This window comes from Eptatretus burgeri, chromosome 6 (assembly GCF_056783735.1).
Source record: "Eptatretus burgeri isolate ZD-2024b chromosome 6, Ebu_testis_v1, whole genome shotgun sequence".
NCBI lineage: Eukaryota > Metazoa > Chordata > Myxini > Myxiniformes > Myxinidae > Eptatretus > Eptatretus burgeri.
The window spans coordinates 21,993,369-22,020,868 of NC_140966.1; the positions used below are offsets into that span (position 1 = coordinate 21,993,369).

Here is a 27,500-nt window from a genome sequence, read left to right on the forward strand (position 1 = left end):
AATTGACTTTTGTGACTCTTGACCTTTTGACCTCAAAACTATCTGCCTGTAGAATTATATTGGTAAACCAATTCAGTGATCCAATATGCAAATCATAAAAAAATTCAGGTCAATTGGATGAAAATTGACGATTTCATTACCTCTACCACGTAATGCCTGTTCCATGAGAACATTTTGGGCCCAATACATTTTTGAAATATCATGGTATACAGTACTGTATTGTATTTGGCCCTATCTCTCAATGGTGAAGAATCACTTTTTTTAAATTAAATAATTCTCGTATCCAGATCCACATCCGGATCCGGATCTTCAACAAAATTGAATCAATTTTTCCTTGTTACACACCCAACATTTCCACCAAGTTTCATCCGAATACGTCCACAACTTTTTGAGATCCTGCACACAAACAAACAGGCAGAAAGGGGTGAAAACATAACTACCTTCACCTTCGGTGGCGGAGATAATAACCAATTGGCAATTGCTTTAAAACCAGCCACAAGGGCAAAGAAAAACCCGATTGCTTGTTCGGGTGCTCAGATGCTGAAGGTGAAATGTTAAAACATACAGTACCATTTTATGTTAAGTCTTAACATCATACGTTTTATTGTTCCTGTTCCATATTTAGCTGCGACGCCAAGTGCATCAAAGCTTTTTGAATCGTGTTTGAATTTAAACATTGTAAACACCTTTCTTTGATTTGTTGGTGATGTACCCGGTTTTTTGTTTTGTTTTGTTTTTCTTCATGTCGATTTTTTTTTTTTGTAAACACCTTTCTTTGATTTGTTGCTGATGTACCCAGTTTTTTTTTTGTTTTGTTTTTCTCCATGTCGATTTTTTTTCAGTATACCGGTATCTTCCGAATTCCAATGCTGGTATATCGATATGAAAAATTATATCGAAAAATCTCCGGACTTGTCTTGTTTTTTGAAAGATCAAAAAAAAAATCGTCTTGAGAAAAAAAGACATGGGATGGGTCATTTCAACTCTACCTTTCTATATTTTCTTCTGTATAATCAATCGATATCTTCTACAACCTGTGATTGTGATTTATGTCTCATGTCGATATTCCCCAACGCTGGGAGTGGCATATTTGATTGGTTGAGATGGTGCAATATTTTGTCCAAGTACTGTTAAACTAAAGTTTTGTTTTTATTTATTTATTTATTCTTTTTTTCTTTGAAGTGCTAACAAGGCAATTTGTGCTTTCCAGTGTTCAAATATATAATTCAATTGAAATAAAATGAAGGTTTTAAACGCTGTAGAACAAAAAAAACAAACCAATCAATCAGAAATGTTCACTAAATTTGTCTTTCTTCCACACATTGGTTTTTGTAGAAGCTGCACTGCAAGCCCGAGAATATAGGGCCTAGATCATCAATCTATATATAAAAACAAAATGCACGGTCTGTGAGGCCATGAGTGAAGCAGTCCGGGAAGCCATGAAGACTATATGCCTACCAATCGCGTCCTATTTGAACATTACTTACAGACTCCATGAACGTCCATAAATTACGTACTATTGGAATGTTCCTTTCACAGTGAAGCTGTGTGACTATGTCTATTAATTACGTACTGTTTGAACGTCAGTTGCACCCTGATTTCACACACGTACGTCTATTAATTGTGTACTATTAGAATGTACGTTTTGACGCTTTAGACTGCTGAGACCCCTTCGACTGTTGAAGACCCTTTAAGACCCCTTCAACCTTAACACAATTTAGACCCCTTACGCCCTTCAAACAAATTAGCTTCGACCCTTGAGCATTTAGACCACTTGGACCTTTTTTATATTACAAATACATATAGTATCACCAATATTACAAATAAATTTGGACAAAAAAAATGTTTGTATACTTATGATTGGTGTAAATCATGACAACACAGCACATCTGTGACGTCGATCTCTGCAAAGACATGCAGAGAGGTGAGCGTTGTGAGCTGATGCCCGTGTGTGTGTGTGTGTGTGTGTGTGTGTGTGTGTGTGTGTGTGTGTGTGTGTGTGTGTGTGTGTGTGTGTGTGTGTGTGTGTGTGTGTGTATATATATATATAGCTTTATTTCAACCCAGATGCCGGTATTTGTTGAGGTGGTAACCTCTGATCGTCAAATATAGTATCAAATGTGGAAAAATAACTGTCAATTGAGGCCTTACCATGATCAGTAAAATCGGCGAGAGTCACGTGACCTCTCAAATGCGTGAATCATTCAAAAACCGAACATAGTACAAATACAATCCACACATCGATTTAAAGGTAATTTTACTGCTCATCTAAAGACGTAACTCAAGGGTAAAAAAAAGTGTTTGTAGAAAAAAAGGTTGCCATCTTATCGAACTTCACCAAATATACATGCATCACATAGTTTAAAAGAACCATGGTAACATCGTGATTTGATTTTTGATCGTAAATTGATCAGAGATGTTTGATTAATTTCATCGTAGATGTCTCACCTCAAATGAGAAGTTTTTTTTTGTTTGTTTTTTTGGAGTGTGTATTGTTGGTAGAAACGGGAATTTATTGAGAATTATCGTTGTGGATGGAGCTGGTAATCTTGGCAACCATTAAATTTGTTTTTCATTTTTCGAATGTTTTCTGGTCACTATCACAGTAATCAATCACAGGTGATATACATTTTATTTATCTAAGTTCAAGCCCCGTTCGGCCACTGAATTAATACACCAGGGGGTTGACTTAGCCTGTCATCCTTCCGAGGTCGGCGAAGTGAGTACCAGTGTACTGGGCCGGTGTATACCCAGGTGATATATATATATATATATATATATATATATATATATATATATATATATATATATATATATATATATATATATATATATATATATATATATATATATATATCGATTCTCCAACCTCTTAACGATGTCTTATCTGAGGGGCCATTAAAAAATGATGGACGTAACGCGTGTGGGTTGGGGTTTAAAGTTTGGTGTGTGTGTGTGTGTGTGTGTGTGTGTGTGTGTGTGTGTGTGTGTGTGTGTGTGTGTGTGTGTGTGTGTCTAAACGTTGAGTTTTACACTTACAGGGGATTAGGGGGGCATTTTCAGAGCCATTATGTAACGACCTTTTTTTCACTGCATGTTAAAATGAGCTGTAAAATGACTTTTTGGATGTTTCGGGGTGAGCTTTCCCATAAAGCTTGAATGAGGTTCTGATAGAGAAATGCTCAATTAGCCATGGCTTTGGCGAGAGATCTCACTGTAAGCTGGTCGATGGAAGAAAAAACAAGGGATCCTACCTCCCTGAGAAGAGGAAGAAGATGCTGCAACAGGAAAATAGGTTGTCTATCTCTTTATCGAAAAGCGAAATGGTTTTTGTTTGTGATCTTACTGCATTGAGCTCCCAAAGTTGATTCATGACAAAACGTTCTACAATCAGATTTTTAACCACGATGAACCAAAATAGGTGGTTTGAACAGTCATGAGGAGGTCATTTGGCCCATTATTGCCATGTTGCACTCCAGAGTTAATTAGTTTACTAACATGGAGTCATTTCTTCACAACAGTTTCACTCCTTTACACCCTGTACAGCCTGTAAGACCCCATTAGACCATTTAATACCCCTTTTGACACTTCAGACCTACAGACCTTTTAAGACCCTTTGGACAATTTCAGACAATTTGAACACCTCAGACCACTTTTGCTCTTTTGCCTTTAGACCTATTTAAGACCCTTAGATCCTTTAAACACTTTAGACCCCTCCACACTCTTTAGAAAATCGAAAAAGATTCCCTCGAATATAATTTTTGACATTTTTTTTGTGCACCATTCTCATTCCATCACAAGTTGATGACAAATCGAAACTGATATCTCAAAGTGAAACTAAAACAACTGATCAATGGATTATTGAATGGGAAACCAGAATGAAATGCTGTGGGAAATACTGAATGGTAATTGCAGAAAGCAAAGCTATGGGGAGTATAGAGAGAGGTGGAAAATTGGGGACTGAAGAAGCGATGTGGAGAGCAATAGTTGCCTGGAGGTGGTCGGTTAGCATGGAAATAACTTTGGTGATCTTCCATGAGGCGGTAGGCCCCAAACATGACTAAATGAGTTTCCCACCCAAGCTTTCGTAATATCACCCTCACTCCCAAGTTGTTACTTCAGAGGTACAACAAGCATGGATTGGAAATCTTTGCTTGTGGAATAGAACGAGGTTGCCAAGGTTACCAGCTCCACTTTCTGCGATATCTGCACACGGAATATTTACACTGAATTCCCTTTTCTACCAATACACACTTATTTGAGGTGAGACGTCGATGAGCCCATCAGTGACTGGTACCCTTCTTGTACGTATCAATAAATGAAAACACGATCTGTAAGTCCGTGAAGCCGTCAGCCCCTGAAGCCGTGTGACTATATGCATAATAAATATGTACTGTTTGAATTATGGTTGCACCATGATGTCACACATGTTTGTCGATTAATTTCATAACATTGGAATGTACCTTTCGACGCTTTAGACTGCTGAGACCGATTCAACTGTTAAAGGCCCTTTAAGACCCTGAGCACCCAAAAGCACTAGAAGACCCAAAGGACACCAAAATACCCATTTTACCTTGCATCTCTTCACCGTTTAGACCTTTTATACCCTTTAGACCCATAAGACCTGAACACCATTCAGACCCCTTATACCATTTAGACAGATTAGAACGTTGACCATTTAGTGTTCGATCACTTGGACCTTTTTACATTTCAAATAAATTTGGACAAAATAAATGTTTTTACAGTATTATGATTGGTGCAAAGCATGACGAGACACTAAATCTTTAATGGTGTGTCGAGAGGCGAGCGTAGTGTGCAGATCCATGCTGGTTTTTATATAAACACAAAATGATGGATCCCTTGTGTCCACACGAGTATGTTACTTGCTCTGTCTGCATGATTTTTGATACTCGGGTAATGTCACAACGTGCAAATGGATTTGTCATGTTTCTTTAAATGGAAAGGGGGGGGGGGGGGTCAGGAAGTTTATGTTGATACATGTCTATGCATGTAAAGTAATTAATTATCAGAGGGAGGAGGGTGAACACACTGAAATTGTAGAGGGGGATGGCCGGGGGGTGGGGCAAAGTGCTCCGATTGATAAAAAGGTTTGTTATTTAGCCCTTTTAAAATTTATTTTCTCAGTAATCAGTTATGACTTGTAACTACTGTCATTATAGGGGACTTCTGGAGCATTTAAAGGATTTACAGGACTCAGTCCTTCTTCGGGAAGTTCCTCCTCTCTCGTTGGCTCATCGTTGATTGGCTCACCCCTGGCAAATGGTCGTGATAGTTTGATACCAAACTGCACTGGCACAGAAACTTCGGCCTTTGCCAATACTTCTTTCACGACAGGTAAGGGAAATAGCCTATGATAACCAACAATGTTATGTATAAAATTAGTTTTCACGATGCTTATGTACTTAGTGAGTTTTTATACCTCCACTGATGAAGTCGCCGGTGGCATTGTTTTTGGGTTGTCCGGACGTACGTACATCTGTCCATGCAAATTTTCTCTTTGTTGCCTCATTACCTCCGCCACCGAAGGTTGGTGGTGATTGTTTTCACTTGTTTATCTGTATGTGAACAGGATGTATCAAAAAGTGTGGACGGTTCAGACGAAATTTGGTGGACAGGTTGTGTGTGTGTGACAAGGACGAAATAATTAGATTTTGGTCAAGATCCGAATTCGGATCCGAGAATGTTTTAAGTGATTTTTTTTTTTCACCATTGAGTGATCGGGCTAAAACCGATATATAGTATTGTTACGATTCTAGGAACCGTATGCATACAAATATAGAGTTGTCCCAAAGTTATTCCATTAAGTATATGTGTAGATACAACCCCTCCTTGTGTGTCGTGGGAAGACACGGGTGCGTTGCGATGTTTTTTTTTTAGTTGGATTAATAAATCATTATATCCCATCCACGACGACCCACGGTAAACTCTGCCTGCTCGCACCTTCATCTCGCTTGCTACTCTCGCATGGGCTGAACAAGCGCGTGTTCGCCTACTCGCCTAACCAGCGGCTCGCTTTCCAAGGCAGAATCTTTGTGTAGTACCTATTTGGCGAATCCGGACACGCGGAGTGAGCGGGCTTCCCGGTATGGCCGACATCTCACCCAAAAAGGGCGGCCCCATGGAAGCCCCGTCCAATCAGGGCGAACAGTGACGTCGGCTTCACCAAGGCCCTCCCCGCTGTGGGAGATCGATAAATTACGACACCATTCGTTCGGAGTTGTCGGGTGAGCTGGAAAGTGAGTCGTCTTGAGAGTGAGCTGGAAAGTGAGTCGTCTTGAGCGGAGCATTGGAGTGAGACAGTTCGTCAGCTGATAGCGACAGAAAGGAGGAAGGTCGTGGAGTGGTTGCGCTCTTTGGGGGTCGTTCATTTCAAGAGTGAGTGAGCTGGAAAGTGAGTCGTTTGGTGAGCTGGAAAGTGAGTCGTCTTGGGAGCGAGCTGGAAACCCTAATCCCCGCCTCGGACTCCACTCTACTCGACCCGGGCTCTTTCGCAGACACGGTCACCACGCGAGCGGCCGTGGACCGAGCCGCACGACCATTGACAGGTGCCGCACCACGGAACACCCCTTCCCTCCAACGTTCAGGTACCCGAGAGAACTGCGATCTCAGCTCACCTCCCTCTCTGGTTGTGGGGGTCCTTTGCAAACATCTGGGTTTCTTTTCATCTGAGTGTGTGGCGCCGTCTTTAAGTAGAACTGCATAAGTGTTATGAGTTGATTATTGTAAATCTTGCCTGTTTTATTCTCGTGACAAGTCTGCTCTGTGTCTCCTTTGTAAAGGCCCAGTCACACGTTGACGTTTTAGCCAGCTTATGCCGATTTTTGAAAAATTTGTCTAAAACGCTGGCATACGTCGAATACGTTATGGGTAAGTTTTGGAAACATTGAGAGCACGCTGAAAAACACTGCCATACGTCGTAGTACGCTGGCTTTCATCGTTGTACTTTGCGGTTGTCCTCAAATTTTAGCATGCTTGAAATTTTACGACTTATGCCAGCGTATGACTCACAAGTTCCGCTACGCTGGCCATAAGTTGTAGGCACGTTATGCGATCGTTGACACACGTCGACACACATTACTTATAAGTTACTCATAAGTCGAAACACGTCGAGGTAATGTTTAGCGTACCCGAAACTTATTTCTAACCTATGAGTAACGTGTTGTAGGCACGTTACGCGATCGTTGACACACGTCCACACACGTTACTTGTAAGTTACTCATGAGTCGAAACGCGTCAAGGTAATGGTTAGCGTCAGTGTTCCAGACTCCCTGGTTTTTGTTTTTTGTTTTTCTTCGGTATGACGGTGATGTTGACACTTCGATTTCTCGTGCGGTTATGATTTAAATCGTTGAGCGGCAGCTTATTAATTATATAATATTATAACCGCACTAGAAATCGAAGTGTTAACATCAACGTCATACCGAAGAAAAAAGAATTTAAAAAACAGGGAGTCTGGAACACTGACGCTAACCATTACCTCGACGTGTTTCGACTTACAAGTAACTTACAAGTAACTTTTGTCGACGTGTGCGAATGATCGCATATCATGCGTACAACTTATTCCCATCGCATGCGGAACGTGTGAGGCATACGGCAAGTACATCGTAAAATTTTTAACACGTTTAAAATTTCAAGACGTACTCCACTTACTACGACATATGATGGTGTACTTTAGCGTTCTATTCACGTTTACCAAACTTACCCATAACCGTATTCGACGTGCGCCAGCATTTTAGACACATTTTTCAGAGGTCGGCATACGCTGGCAAGATCGCCAAGGTGTGACTGCGATGTTGACACTTCCATTTCTCCGGTTATGATTTGAATCATTGTGTGGCAGTCTTTTAATAGGCGACGATACGTGCAGCGTGCTATGCATAAGTTCGACTATCATTGGGCATAGGTTGTGAACGCCGACAACAGGCTAAGCATTCGTTGGTATAAGTTATCTATAAGACAACGAACGTTCTGTGTCCATTACTAATATGTTATGAATACATCCGAATCTTTAAAAAAAACATCAAAAGTTCAGCGTAAGCCAGCGTTTTACATACATTTTGATACGTTGCCATTGCTGGCTAAAATGTCAAGGTGTGACTGGGCCTTAAGTTGCTGTAAAATTGTCACGACATCTTTCTCTCATCTTCCCCTGCATAACATTCCCAATAAACCTGTTCCTGTGCCACATACATTTCCATGCTTTAGTGTAAATAAATCATTGTCAAAATGTTCCCAGTTCGTTTTCGTCTTTTCCTTCATTGGTCCAGCATGGTTCGGATCTGAGTTTTCGCCGGATCTTTATCCCCGATAATCTGTTCATTCTAGCCGGTACATCCTTGGTAGTTCCGCTCGGCTGCATCTGATCCGCAGTTGGTAGTTGGTACTCTACCGTAGTTGGGAGAGTGATCCGGTTCGGGCAAAGTGTACCGAGGGCTGGTTCCCCAGTGGATGACACCGCATGGTTAATTAGGTAAATTGGTTCTAGACAAAAAGACGCTACACTACGTGGTGGAGGTATTGGCGTCCACGGTCGGTTAAGCGACCCGCCGCCTCACTGAATTATCCGTGAGCGACGGCCTACAATTCCGGCAGTCTGGCAGGAGACGACGTAACTTCCCCCACCTTGCGGTCGTTCTCGACACCAGACCCCGGCCCGCAACAGTATCATATCTCGGTTATGGATGGATTCAGCCAAAACATCGTGCACATGTTGGGTGTCAAAGACAAATTGATTCGATTTTAGTGACAATCCGTATCTGGATACAAGAATTTTTGAAGTTTTTTTCACCATTCAAAGATTGGGTCAAAAACTATTATATAACACGATATTTCAAAACGTTGCGGATGGGTTATGACAAAACGAAGTGGATGAGTTAGGTGACAAGGTGACAAGAACTGGTTAGGTGACAAGAACAAGCCAAATAGGTTCTGTTACAGGTCCGGATCCAGATCCGGCCCATCATTGGGATACAAAACGTAAACTGTTCAGTGTTGGATCATCTTCTGGATGGACACAGGTGTTATTGTGTCTGTTTTTCAGAGCTAATTACAAATACATTTCTCAATTACATCTTTCTTTTTCAGGGTGATTAACATGACGAGTGAAGAGTGACTGGGATTTATTACTCTGGTGTGGTCCTTAGGCTATTTTTCAGGAGAGGCTTAAAATGAGTTTTCGTGGCCAAGTCTGGCATATACATTTTCTTGATCTCATTTTGTAGGTTTATATAGTAGAAAAAATATTAGACCGGGGAACCTTCTCAAAAAGTGTCCAAACTTTGGGGAAAATGCCATTTTCCAAAATGGCCACCATAAATTTTCACGAAATTAATTTTTAAGTTATCTCAACTTCTAAACCTCCGAGAAATAAAATTTAGTTGTCTAAACTTAAGTTTTTGGGGTCAAGGAATCCAATTACATACATTTCAACTACCTATATTCATTTATTTTTGTCAAATAAGTCAAAATGGAGGCATATAAATTCCAAATACCATTTCATAATGGATATTCTGGGATAGTGATACAATGCTGTTTGTATTCATTTTTGTATTGCCGTTAAGTTCCAGATTGGCATATTCCATATTGTATAAATGCTGTTACAATCACTGTTTTCTTGAATGTTTTATGGAAATATGACTAAGACGAATTTAACAAAAAGTATTTATTATACATTTCAGACAAATAACTCGCAATCATATATATATATATATATATATATATATATATATATATATATATATATATATATATATATATATATATATATATATATATATATATATATATATATATATACACTAGCCTACCGGCAGGTAATCATACAAAATACTCTGTGTACCAGAACATGCACTCATTTAGTGTAATTGTTCTGCAGCATATGTACATGCATTCTTCCAATGTCTAAATAATGCATTCATTCAATGTCACTGTCGTCACTTGTGGCAACATCTTCCGTGTTGCAGCAGTCGGCGCTACACATGCATACTACCATACACGCACGTCCCTGTTGTCGACATCGACATTTCTTCGTGCTGCACGGAGTGGAAGATTTGCAAGAACACTTTACGAGATCCAGCACTTTACTAGGTGCACGTGGTTTGGACATCCAAACAATGGATATGTCGCCTCTATGTACAGCCCAACTGTGGCCATGCGGGGAAGGGGCTTCCATTTCTCTTTCCAGGCTTCTCTTCCAGATAGCAGTCTGATAGTTCGCTCGGCAGATATGCATAATTGCACTGTCATGGAATGGAGGTAGCTTGGTGATATCTGTTGTGTCTATTCCATTTTTCACTGCATACATCATTTGTGTTGCTACGTTGCGATGGATGGTACAGGTGACATATCGCCTTCTCTGTCTGCTTCAGTGTTTCATCATCTGGATCAAAGTTCTCTCCAAGTGTCTTCATGGCCTGGCAGAATTCGTCATTTCCTTCCAGAAGGTTCAGTGATGATTTCTTTCCATGTCCAGCGAATCTACTTGATTCATCCACTGAATCACATCCACTGGAATCACATCCACTGAATGCATGCATTCCAGGTAGACCAGCACATACATCAGGACCTAGATTTTCAGCAATACTCGTCACATTGATGTGTGACCACGCCTTGTTCTTCTGTACTCTGAAGAGCAGTGGTAGTTGTTCTTTGGAACAGAGGAAAACCGACAGCACCAAGACATCAGTATCAGGTGACCTGATCAGGATTGGTGTATCGCTCTCTAAGCTGGCATGTTTCGCATGCAGGAGAAGACGGGTGTCGGCCTCTTCATGGTCACACGTGAGGTCATCTTGTGGCACGCTAGCATTACATCCTGCATCACTTCTGGCTAAGCGGACGCATGTCTTGCCCGATGTAACGTACACTGTTCTGTTAGCTTGCAGTGTAACAAATTCACCATCTCCATCATCTGTCCACGTCTTCAGCAGGAACGTGAGGAGCTCCTCCTTGTAGGGTCCACATCGTAGAGCTTTCTTATACTGCTTGGGGACTGGTTGATTCCCAGACTTGATGCTGTAGTGGAGTACACCTATGACGTCATCTCTCCGTGCATGCTCGGCATGCTTTATGGAGACCAATGGATATGTATCCACAACCCAGTGAACAATGGCTGCATTCCCTGTTCCTTTAAGCAGCAACTTGAAAACCTGCAGTGCCAGATGATCGTACGTGTTCTTTGGATCCAATGACTGCAGTACAGCTATAGCGTCTACTATGTGTGTTGTGTTTGGTGGCAGAGGGAGTGGTACAGTTTCTGCTTCATCTCTCAGTATGTGCAGCAGATCTGCTTTTACTGCACTTAGCTTGGCACCGTCTGGGTCTGCCAGAGATCTGGGAACACTCGTCAGTTCATATGACAACAATTCGTCATGGTTCACTTTACCTCTCTGTCCACAATCATACAGCTGTGCGAAGACGGCTGTTGTTTCTTGGTGATAATCTTTCTTTGTGACTTCCTTGGTTTTCTGAGTGAATGATGCAAATGTTCTCAGTTTTATCTTAGGCAGAGGATCGTGGAAGTCTATATCACCATCTGGGTTAAGTCGATCATTAGCAAATGTATGAACTTCCTTCAGTCCCACTTGGCCTGCAGTCAGGAGATCCGTCTTGATTCCAGGTGTTGCATGTTTTCCCGAGGCAACATGGGTGATCACCTCCTGGTGAGTGAAGGGGTCTACTAGATTTTTAACAGTTGCCATCACCTTTTGTATGACCTCTTCATCATGCTTGACTCGGGCTGTTGAGCCATCTTTGTGCATCTTAACTCCAGCTCTACTCATACCACTCAAATCCTTACTACATTGGTAGAACTGTGCCTTGTCAGCCGCAGTCCATATCCATTGGTTGACGCTCTCGTGACGTAGGGTTTTTCCTATCAAACATCCACTGGTCTTTGTTTCTCTGTTGATCATAACTTCTATCGTCTGGTCATGGGCAATTCTGCTGAATGCATTGCCTTCTTTGCGCTGAACTGCAAAGTTTCCAGCTAGGAATTCTTCGTAGGCATCTGGATGTGTTTCTGGCATGCATTTCATCTTCAGTATGTACACTGGCAGGTAGCGGCTGTAGTTGGTGCGGTCATAGGCTACCATCCATGGCAACATTTCTTGCAGGCATTCCAGATGCATAAGCCAGTTGCCTGTCCTGGTTGAACGAAGGAAGCACAGGAGAAGTCCGACCATGTCAATGAACTCGGACCAGAACTGGGCATTTGGACCACATGACTCTGTGAAGCGATCAAATTCTTCCTTCAGATTTGAGAAATCTGCCGATGAAATCAGATCCTCAACTGATACTAGTGACAGTTCTGCCCGGAACTGTGACACCGACAACTGAAGTTCAGGGGATTCTGGTAAATCCTCGTCATTCCACCACCTCAAATAGGCATCCCATCGAAGACGCCACATAGCTTCATACACTGTCTTCAATGCTTTGATGCCTCGATTGTAGTGTCTACCACTCAGCACTTGATCAATGCTGCCTTCAACAACAACGCCAGATTCTACAAGGATATCACGCAGTCCAGCACTTCCATAGCGACAGCCAATGACATCCATGTGTTTCAGGCCGGTATGGAATGCTCCGAGTCGTAAAACTATCCGGTGAAGGTCATCTTTCAGGTGTGGATTGTTGCTTACCTCTACTGCTCTGGCATACACAGCCTGGTCAATGGTCACAATCACAGACGGTTGTCCATCCCCAGTTGATGTCTCATACGTGTAGTCCACTGTGTCAACCACCTCCATGGCATTAGAGAGGACTGTCAGAACAGTGGCCAGGTCATTGGGCGACTCATTGATGACCGGCATGTACCCAACATTGTGAGGTAGACAAACATCATCACTGCTCTGTAACATCTGGTTGGTGCGGCTCCAGCCAGGCTCCAGCCAGTCCAGTACTACCTTTTAACAGAAAGAAACACAGGAAATCTACATATATGTGATGCTATGTTATACAATGGACATAACGAGTGTACATTATTAAGATGATATTATTGAGGACTTTGTTTCAATCTTGAAATGTATGATCTAGTTACATACCTGATGATATATCTCGTCAGGGGTCGACAAGTCTAGTTGAAAACGTGCTAACAGCCATGCCATATCCAAGTCATGTGTCCCGTCAAGCGACATGGTGGCAGTTGTAACAATGGTTGCTGCATCAATGACACGGTCTGGCCCACATTGAGGTGCACATGGGTAATCAAGTAGGGCCCTCTCAACAAATGGTAAGGACCTTGGTTTTTTCATGTGTGTAGGCCTCTCAACCCCTGTGCTATTTTGACCTTGGCTCTTCGGTTCAGACTTGGCCGTGAGAACTCTGGCTTGCAAGATGATTCTGTTGGTACAATGAGTTGTGCCGTGACCGGACGGTGTCTCTTCACTGAAGTCATTGTTGTCAAATACAAAAGACACTGGAACATTTTTTTTACAATATTCGCAGGTAGTTTCTCTTCTCCATCATGCTGACGAAGTTCACCAATAGCTGTTTCGATCTCCTGCAGTTTACTCGAAGAAACTGTGTGGCCATAGCCATTGAGCATAGTTACAAGGTCTGTTCTTCCAGTGACTCTGCGGATTGCCATTGCGAGAGCCACATGTTTTGCAGTTGGCACAGGGCCATTCCTAGCAGCATACAGAATGTCCTGGCATATGGACATGACTTTCGTCTCATGGGTTTCATCAACATCAGTGTACTCTTCTGTATATTCGCCACGACCGGACAAGATCCAGGATATCATATTAAAGAGTACAGGTGGCATCATGGACTTTGCTTTGACACGTGTACAGTCCTCTGGTGTTGGTGGCCATTCTGTTTTCGCCACATTCTTTAGTTCACGATGAATTTGCATAGCATGAAGGCATCGTGCATGTGTGTTGGGACATCACTTGTTGATGAAGTGATTTTCTTCTCGAATTGTTCTTCTTGTAACACTGTTGTCACTGCTCAGAAACCGTGCACTAATTTTCCGACATCAAGCCCAGAATTGAAGAGAAGTTGTGGCACATTCTTCTGCGGCTGGTTATGGAAAACCAGTGGGTCTCTCAAGTGCTTCACTAGCTTTTCCTTAAGGTGTTTGATCAAGTTTGGATGTTGATCTGAATCAACTTGGTGTTTATTGAGAGATGCAGCATACAAACCGCGCACTGTACCCATGTCCCACACGACCACATCTTCAACTACATTCTTCTGTATCAAATAAACAATGTCATGAAATGCTTCAGTAGCTTCACCAGAACCACTTGTCATCGGAGTCATCACTTGACTCCTGACAACTTTGATGTACTTGTTATTATAACAGGAGTCATGTTTTAGAACATCACCAGCAATCGCATCATCGCCACCACGCGCACCACCACCTAACTGATACAGAATCCATGTGTCTCCTTTTGTTTGGGCAGCTTCGCTCAACTTCTCTACTGTGGTCTGAAGTGTGAATGGTTTTGCTGGGTGTAGTTTGTGACGATCTTGTGTCTTTCACAAATTGTTGTTGACAAATAATGCATTTATCTAAGTCTGTATGGGGTGCAGAAGAGCGTGTGAGTCTTTTTTTGTGGCGAGCATCCTTGGCCATCATCTGTGGTAGTCGCATCGGCAGCTTTTTTCCTTTCGACTATCGAAATCCCCTTCTCGAATGTGTAGGACTTGTAGCAATGCTGGTGACGGATGATACTGCATACTTCGACTGGTAGTGGATGAGTTCCTTCAATGTATGGACGAAGTTGATCATACACATGGTCTTTTCATCGCTTTGCAGAATCACATATAATAGTTTTGTCCAGGCTCCTTCTGTGAAGGTTTGTTCCTTCCCTGGTGCAGAACTGTACCCATGGCAGACACACTCATCCCATCTTATGTTCGCCATACCTGCAAATATATAAATAGTAAATAAAATATAATATATTTACACACTATCTTTGAAAATCGCTTTGGATCGACATATGTGTCGCAAAATATGCGTTTGGCACTAAAATGGTGGCCATTTTGATTTTTTTTTTCATAAACAAATGAGCAAATGTAGTTAATTGGATTCTTTGACACCAAAAACCTAAGTTTAGACACATAAATTTTATTTCTAGCAGGTTTAGAAATTGAGATAATTTGAAAATGAATTTCGTGAAAATTGATGGCGGCCATTTTGGAAAATGCCATTTTTCTCATAGTTTGGACACTTTTTGAGAAGGTTCCCCGGTCCAATATTTTTTGTACTGTACAAACCGACAAAATAAGAACAAAAAACATAATATGCCAGACTTGGCGACTAAATTTTTTTTTTCAGACTAGCCTAAGGACTAGTGGTTGTAACTGAACAGTCAATCATATATTGCCATGACATTTGTGCTTAATAGTGTACAAAAGGAAGTTGGCAACAAAGAGTAGCCCCCATCGTGCTCTCCCCCACCCCCTCAATTTGAAAGTCGCCCCCCATGAGCAAATTCACAGGAGCTATTTCCACCCCCCCCCCCAAAAAAACTCATTCACACTTCGAGAAAACCTGAAAATAAACATTGTTTTGATCCCTACAATGTGCTTCGACCGCTCGCAAGTCATTCCTCTCTCAAACACTTGTTTGAACACACTGCACTCAATTTACTAATCCATCCATCCATTGGGACCACAGTCTGTGCAGAGCGTTGGTGCTGCCGAAGCAGTCTCCTGGGTTATTAGGCACAATCCTAGATGGGTCGCCACTCCGACTCTGGATACTCATAAAAAAGCTTTTTTTTTTTAAACCACGGTTAACTCACACCCCCACTCCCAAACCCACCTCCTTCCAAATTTTAGGTTTCTTTCTGAAAGTTTGCTTCTTTATCCATCTTGTCCACCCCCTCCATATTCCCCTGCCCCTCATTCCTCCCCACCCCTAGTACCGGATTTAGGGGTGGCCAGGTGGGGCCATGGCCCCGGGGCCCCCCACAATTTTGATGACATTTTGAAAATCCCTTGAAAATGTGCTTCCAAAGTTTTATTGTCAGTGAATGAAGATTGTAAACTCTTTGTAAGGATATCTTTTCAAAATTGTCCATCATTGTGAGGGTCCTTTTCAAGCTTTGGCTTTTTCAAGCCGTTTCTTCCACGGTCCACAGAACGGATCCAACGTGGTCAAAAATTCCCGGGGCAAGCCTCGGGCATTGGGGGCCCACATTCGGATCTTTTTTGGATCGATCATCGATGCTTCGGATGGTTGAGCGTGGCCAACTAACTAGGGCACTGCCCGCCAGAGTCCAGCAAGCACAGACGGAATACAGAGGTCCAGCCAGAGGAGAGGTGAAAAGGTGAAAGTCGACGTGGTAAAACTAGGCCAAGCCAGCACAGCACACGGCCGGCAGGGGTAGTATTGTACACACTGAAACTGGCTAGCAGGGAACGCTGTCATTACCCTGCTTACTGGCGTGCACAGCACAGTAACACGGTGTGACTTTCTCTGTTCCAGGTGTGTGAAACATACTTGTTCGTGATTCTGGTATGTCCCACGTGCACTCTGACGATATCTCGGTTACTCGGTACCTACCAGCTGCAGAAACCACAATGAGCGGCTTCGGTGATGACAGGCACAAATCCAGGGCTCCACGGAAATATTACAGTGGTACTCAAAAGCAGAAACGTTCCAAGGAAAAAGATGAAAGACACAAGGCCGTCATCGACAAGACCCGGAAAATCTCAGAGTTTTTCACTCCTGCACAAACAGGCGATCCGTCCATGACAGGGGCTGGAACACCATAAGAGACAGAACAAGTGGATTTGGCAACGCAACCCCCGCGTCAAGATTTACCCAACATCTCGGAAGGTTCCACTGATGAAGAACATGCATCAGATGTAGAAGCGCGAAATATACTGACTGATCGTGGACCTGGCTTTGCCAATGACATTGGATGTTGGCTTCCTGAGTGACCGTCGTCAGAGATGATCGACTACTGGGCTTCACGAGATTTGGAGCCCCTGCAGAATTTGACTGGTCCCTTTGATTCATCCATACAGTTCGTTGAAGGGAGGAAACGCTGCTGCTCCAAGAATCTTTTTTACCGTAGACTACAAAACGGAGAGTCTGTGAAAAGGTCCTGGCTTTGCTTCTCCACATCAACCGGCAAACTGTACTGCATCGCTTGCAAGCTCTTTGGAGGCGCTACTGCCCTGGGCGGGGAAGGATTCAATGACTGGAAGCATGCCAGTCATTCTATCGAGGTGCATGAGCATTCACATGTACATTGTGCGAATATCATCCGCTTGTCAGACAGAGCAACATCCGCAGGTCGTGTGGACACTGAACTCGTCAAACAGGTGAGTGAGATTGCGTCCTATTGGAGGGAGGTGCTGAAATGAAGTGTGAGCGTGATATCGTTTCTCGCTGAGCGTGGTCTAGCGTTCTGTGAATCGGATGAAATTGTTGGGTCACAGATGAACAGTGACTACCTTGGTTTAATGTAATTACTTGCAGAATACGATCCATTTTTGGCGCAGCACATTCAGAAATATGCCAACCAAGGTAGTGGCCACACCAACTACTTATCATCTACGACATGTGATGAGTTCATCTCCGTCATCGGAAAATCTGTTCTGGATAACATCGTCGCTCGTGTGAAAGAGGCAAAATACTTCTCTGTGTCAGTCGATTCTACTCCTGACGTAAGCCACATCGACCAGCTCACAGTTATTCTATGATGCATCAAGAACGAGGCTCCAGTGGAGCGTTTCATGACCTTTCTGAGCAACACAGGACACACTGGACTCCAGTAAGTGACGGCATTACTGGATTTTTTTTGAAAGCCACTGGATTGGACATCGCTAACTGCTGAGCACAATCTTACGATAACGCATCTAATATGAGTGGCCGATACAACGGGATGCAGGGAATGATCCAACAGCAGAACCCTCTCGCAATATTTGTGCCATGCGTGACACACTCACTGAACTTAGTCGGTCAGTCGGCCGTGGGATGCTGTAGACCTGCAGCAGCATTCTTTGAATTTGTGGAACAAGTGTATGTATTTTTTTACATCTTCCACGTCACGCTACACCAGATTATTTGTCACCCTGAAAGCAAAAGGTCTGCAAGTACCAAAGCGCCTCAGCGACACTCGTTATGATGCAACTCGAACTCTTGTAGACGGTTACAGCGAAATCATGGATGTCCTCGGTGAAATCGCAAACGATGAACAACTGAATAGTGAAACAAGAAACAGCGCCAAGACACTTCAGCAAACGATGTGCACACTCCAGATAGGGTTGTATGCTGGTTTCTGGTTTACTTTCCTTGGTAGATTTGATCGTACGAGTAAAACCCTTCAGGCGCAAGCTACCGATCTCAACACAGCCGTGCAGCTCCTCAAATCACTGGCGAGCTTCGTGCAGTCACTACGCGATCAGTTTGATACATTCGTTGTTGACGGAGTGGAGCGCTCAGGTACGGAGGAATTCACTCGTGGATCGCGTAGACGAAAGCGTAATGTCCGCCTTGCTCCCTTGGACTACGGACACACTCCAGAAGTAGAACTAGATGCCAAGGAGTCTTTTTGCATCAGTGGATACATTACAGTGATTGACGTAATGCTGTCGCAGTTGGAAAAGCGTACAAATGCTTACAGCGAGATGAATGACAGATTTGGATTCCTGCGTGCTCTTGTTCAACTTGAAGTGGAGCAGATTCGAGAGTCATGCTCGAAGCTCGTCGAGCTGTATCGGGAAGATCTATCACCTGACCTCACAGATGAAATGATTCAGTTCCAAGCCATGATGGAATCAGAGCCAGACTCGGGCCGTACTGAACTCGAGATGTACAGTTTTCTCATCGAGCGAAAACTCACTGATACTTTCCCAAATGTGGAAGTGCTGCTTCGAATTTATCTCTCACTGATGGTGTCGAACTGCTCCGGGGAGTGCTCGTTTTTGAAACTTAAGCTTATCAAGAACCATCTTCACTCCACGATGGGGCAGCAGAGACTGGTCAATCTGACCATCATTTCAACCGAATCCGATGTGCTCAATTCCATGCAGGTTGACAGTATCATATCCGAGTTCACTGCCGTGAAGTCACGCAGGAAGTTTGTCCATTGATTAAGGCACCGTGTGTATGTTAATTGATGTGGATGACACTGCCGTATATTTGCAGTCGCTGGAAGTCGGCTATTAATCACCATTTGGGATTTCTCTTGCCCAGAGGGTTTTTAGAAGTTAGAAGATTTTTAATTGAAGTTCGTCGTATGATTAATGACAGTTGTTTGTTATTTTCTTATATTAGTCCATCTCTATCTCTTACTCTTACAGCAACAGCATTTTTGTGATTTGATTTTAGAATGAGCTCATAGATAAGTCATCAGCTCATAGATAAGTCACCAGCCATATCAATAACAATCCATCCATCTTGTCAGATTTAATTGTAATTTGTGAGCATATATTCCAAATCATTCCTGATCAGGATCTGCCAAATCTATAAGTACAAGTTCAGTTGTTGATTAAAAAGCAGTTATAATTTCAGTTGTTGATTAATCTCCAACTTTGGCCTCCCCCCCCCACAATCATTGTGCCCACGGCCCCCCACATGGTAAATCCGGCCTTTCCCACCCCCATTATTTGTCAAAGTCCATCTCTATTTTGTCCCTCAAGCCTGCTGTTGGTGTGCCCCCACCCCCTCTTCTGCTGTTCCTTTTGTTCTGTTGCGTTGTGATTCACTCAGTGTGCTTCCTCTTCCACGAGCCGTGACTTTGTTTGCAAGAAAAATTTTAAATAATAATAAAATTAAAAAAACCCTTTAAATCCATCCACCCCTTGGGCTGTCTGTCCCTGATATATATATATATATATATATATATATATATATATATATATATATATATATATATATATATATATATATATATATATATATATATATATATATATATAGATAGATGTGTATATGAAAATATATATAGATGTGTATATGTATATAGATGTGTATATATATATATATATATATATTGTTGTGGTTACCAAATTCGCAAACCACCATTCAGGTCCCTTAGGTGAGGTATCTCGGCAAGTACATGTGTAGTTAGGTCCAAACCCGTTGTCTAGTGGGAATACATGTCATTTATGCGAGCTGCGACTCTTCAGGATAGCCGTTTTTCTTTTACTATCTTTATTTTGGACCAACCGCCATGATTACCACCACAACCACAACATCAACCACCAACCACAACGCCGCTTCACCACAACCGCCACGACCTTCCCGTCACACCTCGCAACCGTAGCATCGCCACCGTTCTTGCCCCGCTGTGGGTACCGGTGTTGGACTCGTGCAGAGCGCGCGTCGAACAGCGTGTACAAAATCACGGATTTTGTGCTTCAAAAACGGATCAAAAACGACACACGCCCACTTTTTGCCGTCCAATCGGTGAGCGAGGGGCGATTTGGCCCCGCCTCCAGGACGATCGATATATGCAAATTTGTGGATCAAAAAGCCTTCACGCCCACTTTTTCTCGGGCCAATGGGGAGCGAGGTGAAAGGTCGAAGGGAGGGGGTCAAAGGCGAAGCTATGGGGGGATAAAAGGACCGTGTTCGTCAGTCAGAGCCGTGTGGAAGTCTGGAGCCCGAAGCCTGCAGTAGCTGGAGAAGCTGAAGAGAGTCGAACGAGGAGAGTCAAAAGAAGAGTCCAGAGTCGGAGAGTCCAGAGGCGGAGAGTAGGAGAGTCGGAAGCAGAGGGTCAAGACTTCGCGGGCGGTGGAGCTGCTCGTCGTGTGCGTTGGAGTCGGAACGGAGGGGACGAGCTGTGGAAAGGCGGCGACACCAGACGAGGGGGTGCTCGCGTCGGTGCCGGGAGCTGCACGCCCGAGGGAGGCCGGCAGCGCGACCTGGCCGAGGTGGAGACGCACACCAGGGATAATAAAGATCCACTATACCCCGAGCATCAGCAACCCCCTCCTGTTTCCCCCCGCGCTGAGATAGTGCGACCAAGGGGGCCCCTTTCCCACCCCCTGCCAGACACTGTCCGCGAGGTCCGCGGAGTTGGGGCGCCATCGCCGCTCCGCGTCTCATCACCAGACGGGTAGGCGCGACCCGGTCTCGGCCTCAGGCCCGCCTCATTCTTGGGGGTATTCTTTTCCTTGGTTTTGGGTATGTGTTGTCGGCGCCGTCTGTGAAGTAGAATTGTATAAGTGTTGCCGTGTGCTCGGTAGTCGGTATTAGCTCTGCATTGTCTTCGCTTTTATATTTGCTTTTTGTGTAAATGGAATTGTGTTTTCTTTTTTTTGTGTGCTTTTGGTGGAATTGAATATGTGTGCTTCCCGTGTGCCGCGAATAAATGTGCTTTATTATTGAACTGTTCTCCCGCTTCGCTTCGTCTTTTTCTCCCATTGAATCCTCATCTTGCTTCACGTAAAGGGTTGGTAGTGGGCTGAATACGCCCGATAATTAATCGAACCGTCGAGGTCGACGATAACACTGCTCGGTTATTCTGATAGTACGGAACGGGTCGCTTAAGTGGCCCGTGTCCGAAGTCGACCTGCGGCGAGGTGCGATCGCCCGGTCTACCCTCCGCATGGGTACTTAGGTAGGTCGAATTTGGCGAGCAACCCTATCCCACGCGGGGGCTGATTGGCTCGATCGCGGTGAGACCGAAAGGTCCACCCGTGACTGGTTCCCGGCGTTAGTCCGAGAGGGTCACGACTGGATTGTCCATCCGGTGGGCGACGTGCCGCGATTCGAGTTACGTGGCCGTCAGCACGCCGGCGGGCGCGAAATCCGCAACACTGGTGTCAGGTCGTGCGATACAAATTCATCGCCCTCCTCGCGGCACTGGTATCGGAGAACAGGAAAACGGGTTCTCCTGTCTCCGGCTAAATTCACGGGAATCGGTCCAGGGGTGAGAGGAGCGACCCCCGATTCCCTCCAAATTACGAGCGAGCGAAATTAACCCTTCACGAGAAGCAAGATGGCGTCTCAAGGCGAGCGGGAGCCGGGGGTATTAGAAATGTATATGTGTAGTAATGTAGAGTCCATGGTCCAGGATGGAATCCCCGTGCAGGAAATGTTGATTGTGCAGGAACACGGACTCGCCCAACTGAACCCAGAACCTGAAATGGGTGCGGCAGCGGCCGCAGTGTATGACACCTCCCCCCCCCCTCTCCACCAAAACCCTTCCCCAACCCTTGCCGAAACGGCTCAGCTGAGTGCATCCAACATGGCCCAGCTATGCGCCATGCTGGCGGCAATGAACGAAAAGATGAATGCGAAAATGATCGAAAAGATGGATGCGAATACACAACAAATAAACGAAAAGATGGATACATTCACAAACGAAATAAAACGCATGAAAACTAAAATGGAAACAAACATGAAGGAAGAAACGAAAAAGCTCCGGGGGGAGACGCAGAACATGGGCCGATGCCTGCAGGCGGGCATGAAGGCCGTGACAAAGGAAATAATAGTTGAGACAAGGGAGGTAAAGGGTGAAGAGTTGGCAGTGACGGTAGCCGGGAAGGGAACGATAGAGGAGAGACTGCACGGTGAGGACGGGGTAAGTGTCGCGCACACACACACGGAGGTAGTGGAGGACAATGGGGGTGAGCTGGCGGACTGGGTAGAGACCCAGTGCGAGCACCTGGATGGCCTCCTCCAGGAACGAGGGGAGGGAGTATGCCCCCTTGAGGAGAGTCACGACCAGGTGAGTTCGGTCGTGCTTTGCGAGGTTGAGGGGACGGGTGCTGTGAACGAGTGCACGGAGAGCTTGGGGGGTGTAGAGGCCCCGGAGACCCTTGTGGGGACACGAATCCCCAGTGTGGTTGTCCCTATGTGTGTGGTGCAAGGTGTGAGTGCGTCCCCGTGTGTGGAAGCGACCCCGTGTGTGAGTGGTGTTGTGGCGATGGTGCCAGAGTACGTGCTTCCCAGCACGCCGAGTGTGGGTGAGGCACCGTGTGTGTGAGGCCGTGCGTGTGAGTGAAACGGCCAGTGTGAGTGAGGCACAGCGGTTGAGTGCCCCCGCGTGTATGAGTGAGGCACGGTGTGTGGATGAGGCACCGCGGGTTAGTGCCCCCGCGTGTGTGGGTGAGGCACCGTGTGTGGAAGAGACCGCGTGTGTGAGTGTCGCCGTGTGTATGGATGAGGAACCGCGGTTGAGTGCCCCCGCGTGTATGAGTGAGGCACGGTGTGTGGATGAGGCACCGCGGGTGAGTGCCCCCGCGTGTGTGGATGAGGCACGGAGTGCGAGTGAGGCACCGCGGGTGAGTGCCCCCGCGTGTGTGGATGAGGCACCGCGGGTGAGTGCCCCCCGCACGCGTGAGTGAACGGCCGTGTGCAAGGTCGCTGTGTGCAAGGGAGACCGTGTGTGTGAGAGAGCGGTATGTGAGGGAGATGTCGGTTGGCATGCGGGAGCACGCAGCCGCATCTCCCGGTGTGAATGTGATGGAGTGGACTGTGTGCGTCGTAACACGCAGGTATGCGTGTGTGGAATGGAGACGGCGACAGAGGAGAGAAAGCCGAGTAGCGGCTGTAGCTGTTTCGGGGACCGTGCCGGGTTCACCCAGCAGTGAGCACGCGGTTCGTGCTGTGCAACGCACGAGACCGCCACGTGCTCGCTTGCGAGAGTGAAGTCCCGGTCCGGAAACGCACGCGGTGGATTTGCCGATCCCGCGGACGGACAAAGTTTAGGCAGGACTACGGATTTGGACCGGACGGGTTCTCCACGCGATCGTGTGTGTTAAGCTCCAACGGGCAAAGCACATGTGTTCGCGTGGGGAACCCCTCGAGACGTGGGGCTTGTGTTTTTTTCTGCGCACGGTGACGTCATGGCTGCACGTGGGGTTGGAATCCGGCAGGAGGGGTATCTCTGCCGGATGGCACCGTCCAAGGAGGGACGAGGAACACGTGCAGCTGCATGACGTCACGGACAGGTGCAAAGTGCGCGAGCTCTGAGTTGCCGCGCAGGTGCTGCGCATGGAAAAAAAAAAAGGGGACAGTAAGCCTCACTTTCGGGTGCAAAGGATTCCTGGGCAAGGGGTGAAAGACCCCCTTACCGGGGCACAGGATGGAAACTAGTTAGGGGGAAGGGTTAGCATAGCTAGACCGACTCCATGGGGCAGGGGTAAGTCCTCATGGAGTCCGTGGAATGGATTAGTTAGAGGGATTGTAGCCAGATTTAGGTTGGGAAATAAAATGGGATTATTTTGGAGACAGTGACAGACTTGTGGATGTGTAGAGGGGGTGTAGTTTAGCGACGTAGTGTTAAAAGGAACGTGCTGTAGTATAAGGGACGACGTGGGAGCACGAGTTAGTTAGGGGATGTAGTTAGAAGGATGGCAGAGTTCAGTGGTGTGTGTGTTGAAGAGTTGTTGGTGAGTGAAGTGGAAGCATGAGGTGAGCACTTGTTGAGTGAGTGAGGCCAGCGGGTCTGTGTGATTGGAGCAAATGGGGAATGCATGGTGCGATGAGTGATTGGGGGGAGGAGTGACTCCCGCCCAAGGGACCCCGGGGTCAGTGTAGAGTGAGTTAGGGGGTTTGTTAAATTACAAATTGGAGGTCGTTTTGTTGTTGGTGGGGAAGTAGGCTCGAAACCCGTTTGGAGGGGTGCAGGAGCCCTGTTGACGGGCTTGGGAGCGTGGCTGCGAAAGGTGAGTATCGCTGAGTGGGTACCCCGGGCACCAGGCTAGTCGGCCGTGGTAGGCCAAGGGCCCATGGGGGGCCGGGATAGAGTAGTGGGCACGGGTGCGCCTGCTTGGTGCGGGGGCCCGGGGCGCCATTAGCCGCGTGGGCAGTGTTGTGGGCACGGGTGACCCTCGGAAAGGGGCCCGGGAGGCCGGCCTGCCACGTGTGCGTTTCAGGGGAGGTGCCATGGGGGGCACTCCCCGGTGTTAGGGAGCTGGTAGGCTCGGAGGCAGTGTAGTGCCCGGGGGTGCCATAGCGGGAGATTCGGCAGAGGGTCGTGCCTGCCAAAGGGAGCCACGTGTCCTAGCCAGGAGACCGTGTGAGGGCACGGAGAGAAAATTGGGGGGCGAGGCCCGAAATTGTAAGGACACCAACACAGGCGACGGGAATCTGGGTTGTTAGAACCAATAATTTAAGCGAGAGGCGCTTGTTGAAAGCCCCGGGGTAGTTTAAGAGTAAATGGTTAGGGTAGATTAGGAGATGTACCCCTCCGCACCATCCATCCCCTCGCTGTCGTTGTGGGCCGCTGGACCCACTTTGGGTTAGATCGCCGAACTCTGGGGAGGCCATTCTGAGGCTTCGTTGGGCCTCAACACAGGACGTTAGCTCTCCCTTATTCCCCTCCGGGAAGGGAACGTAGGGGTTGGGAGTAGGCTAGGTGACAGGATAGGTTAGCCGAACAAGGACGATAAAGGGGGTTTGGGGACGATTTATAGTGGGGGAGTAAAAAAAAAAAAAAAAAAAAAAAATTAAGCTGGGGCTAAATTAGGGTTTGACAAATTAAGGGAGTGGGTATGTACAGTGACAGGCAAAGGCGATAGGTGGGAGGGAGACAGGTAGGTAGGTCCGAGCCCGCCTTCCAAGTGGCCAGCACCACCGCACTCCCTCCACCAACCTCCACTGAACGGCAAAGGCTGGCCAGCTTCATCTGCTGGCTGCGTTGCTGCAAGGCAGAGGCCGGCCAACTTCATCGGCAGCTGTTGTTTTGCTGCAAGGCCTGTGCCGGCTGGATCGTCTGCAGCTGCTGTGCTGCAAGGCCTGTGCCGGCCAGTTCATCTGCTGGCTGTTTTTCTTCGAGGCCTGTGCCGGCCAGTTCATCTGCCGGCTGTGTTTGCCTGCAGCGGCCTTCTTCTGCGGGCTGTGTTGCCTGCACCTTTGCCATGCCATGCCCACTGCCCACGTTCACCAGCCCCGTTCAATTTTTGCTTTGCCCCCCCTGTTCATTGCCATGTGCGCCAGGATCGTAAAAGCAACAGTTTGCAAGCTGCGAGAACTGCCCTGTTGGCAGCTACAACACGGGCCTGCAGTGGCGGCCCGTGCACCGTGTTTGTGTCCATCCATCCATTCGTTGTGCTCATTGCGTGTGCCACTTGAGCTGGCACGGAGACTACGTTGTGCAGCCCGTGCACCGTTGTGGTTCACTGCGTTCAGTTCAAAAAGGGAAGGCCTTGGACTGCGTGTGAGCAGCCAGCCACGTTCCCTGTTACCTGCATTGTTTTGAGCCAGAGACTGCATGCGGGCAGCCTGGCTCCCTGCTAACTGCTTTTCTTTTGCAGAGTTCAATGATCCTGGGCCATGGTTTAGTGTAAAATTTGTAAGTTAAGGTTAAGATGTACTGTAAATATGAGTGCGCCCCCGGCATGTTTGTCCTAGCGCCGGCAATTTTATTTAAGTCGTCCGTGTGAGTGAGTTTGTTTTGATAGTTACGCAGCCCTCAGGTTATTTATTTTGGGGACACGAATACCATGAATGTCGCACTCAGGGATCCGTAGGTAAAATGTACTAGGGGAAAACTACACATGATGGCACACGAAAATTTGACGACTCGGGACGAGTCTGTAAAAAGGGAAGGGGGTAGTGTTGTGGTTACCAAATTCGCAAACCACCATTCAGGTCCCTTAGGTGAGGTATCTCGGCAAGTACATGTGTAGTTAGGTCCAAACCCGTTGTCTAGTGGGAATACATGTCATTTATGCGAGCTGCGACTCTTCAGGATAGCCGTTTTTCTTTTACTATCTTTATTTTGGACCAACCGCCATGATTACCACCACAACCACAACATCAACATCAACCACCAACCACAACGCCGCTTCACCACAACCGCCACGACCTTCCCGTCACACCTCGCAACCGTAGCATCGCCACCGTTCTTGCCCCGCTGTGGGTACCGGTGTTGGACTCGTGCAGAGCGCGCGTCGAACAGCGTTTACAAAATCACGGATTTTGTGCTTCAAAAACGGATCAAAAACGACACGCCCACTTTTTGCCGTCCAATCGGTGAGCGAGGGGCGATTTGGCCCCGCCTCCAGGACGATCGATATATGCAAATTTGTGGATCAAAAAGCCTTCACGCCCACTTTTTCTCGGGCCAATGGGGAGCGAGGTGAAAGGTCGAAGGGAGGGGGTCAAAGGCGAAGCTATGGGGGGATAAAAGGACCGTGTTCGTCAGTCAGAGCCGTGTGGAAGTCTGGAGCCCGAAGCCTGCAGTAGCTGGAGAAGCTGAAGAGAGTCGAACGAGGAGAGTCAAAAGAAGAGTCCAGAGTCGGAGAGTCCAGAGGCGGAGAGTAGGAGAGTCGGAAGCAGAGGGTCAAGACTTCGCGGGCGGTGGAGCTGCTCGTCGTGTGCGTTGGAGTCGGAACGGAGGGGACGAGCTGTGGAAAGGCGGCGACACCAGACGAGGGGGTGCTCGCGTCGGTGCCGGGAGCTGCACGCCCGAGGGAGGCCGGCAGCGCGACCTGGCCGAGGTGGAGACGCACACCAGGGATAATAAAGATCCTCTATACCCCGAGCATCAGCAACCCCCTCCTGTTTCCCCCCGCGCTGAGATAGTGCGACCAAGGGGGCCCCTTTCCCACCCCCTGCC

At 46.4% G+C, this 27,500-nt stretch overlaps 1 protein-coding gene and 1 pseudogene across 1 annotated transcript in view; one reads left to right on the plus strand and one right to left on the minus strand.

Moving 5' to 3' along the window:
- LOC147024390 (nuclear pore complex protein Nup50-like) overlaps nt 1-27,500 on the plus strand; it is a 57,859-nt gene that overhangs the window by 23,544 nt on the left and 6,815 nt on the right. Inside the window, exon 4 of the mRNA XM_085884268.1 lies at nt 5,181-5,355. Coding sequence (XP_085740394.1) covers nt 5,181-5,355 — 175 coding nt within the window. The remainder of the gene's footprint in view (nt 1-5,180; nt 5,356-27,500) is intronic.
- LOC147024391 (uncharacterized) overlaps nt 13,050-27,500 on the minus strand; it is a 17,293-nt pseudogene continuing 2,842 nt past the window's right edge.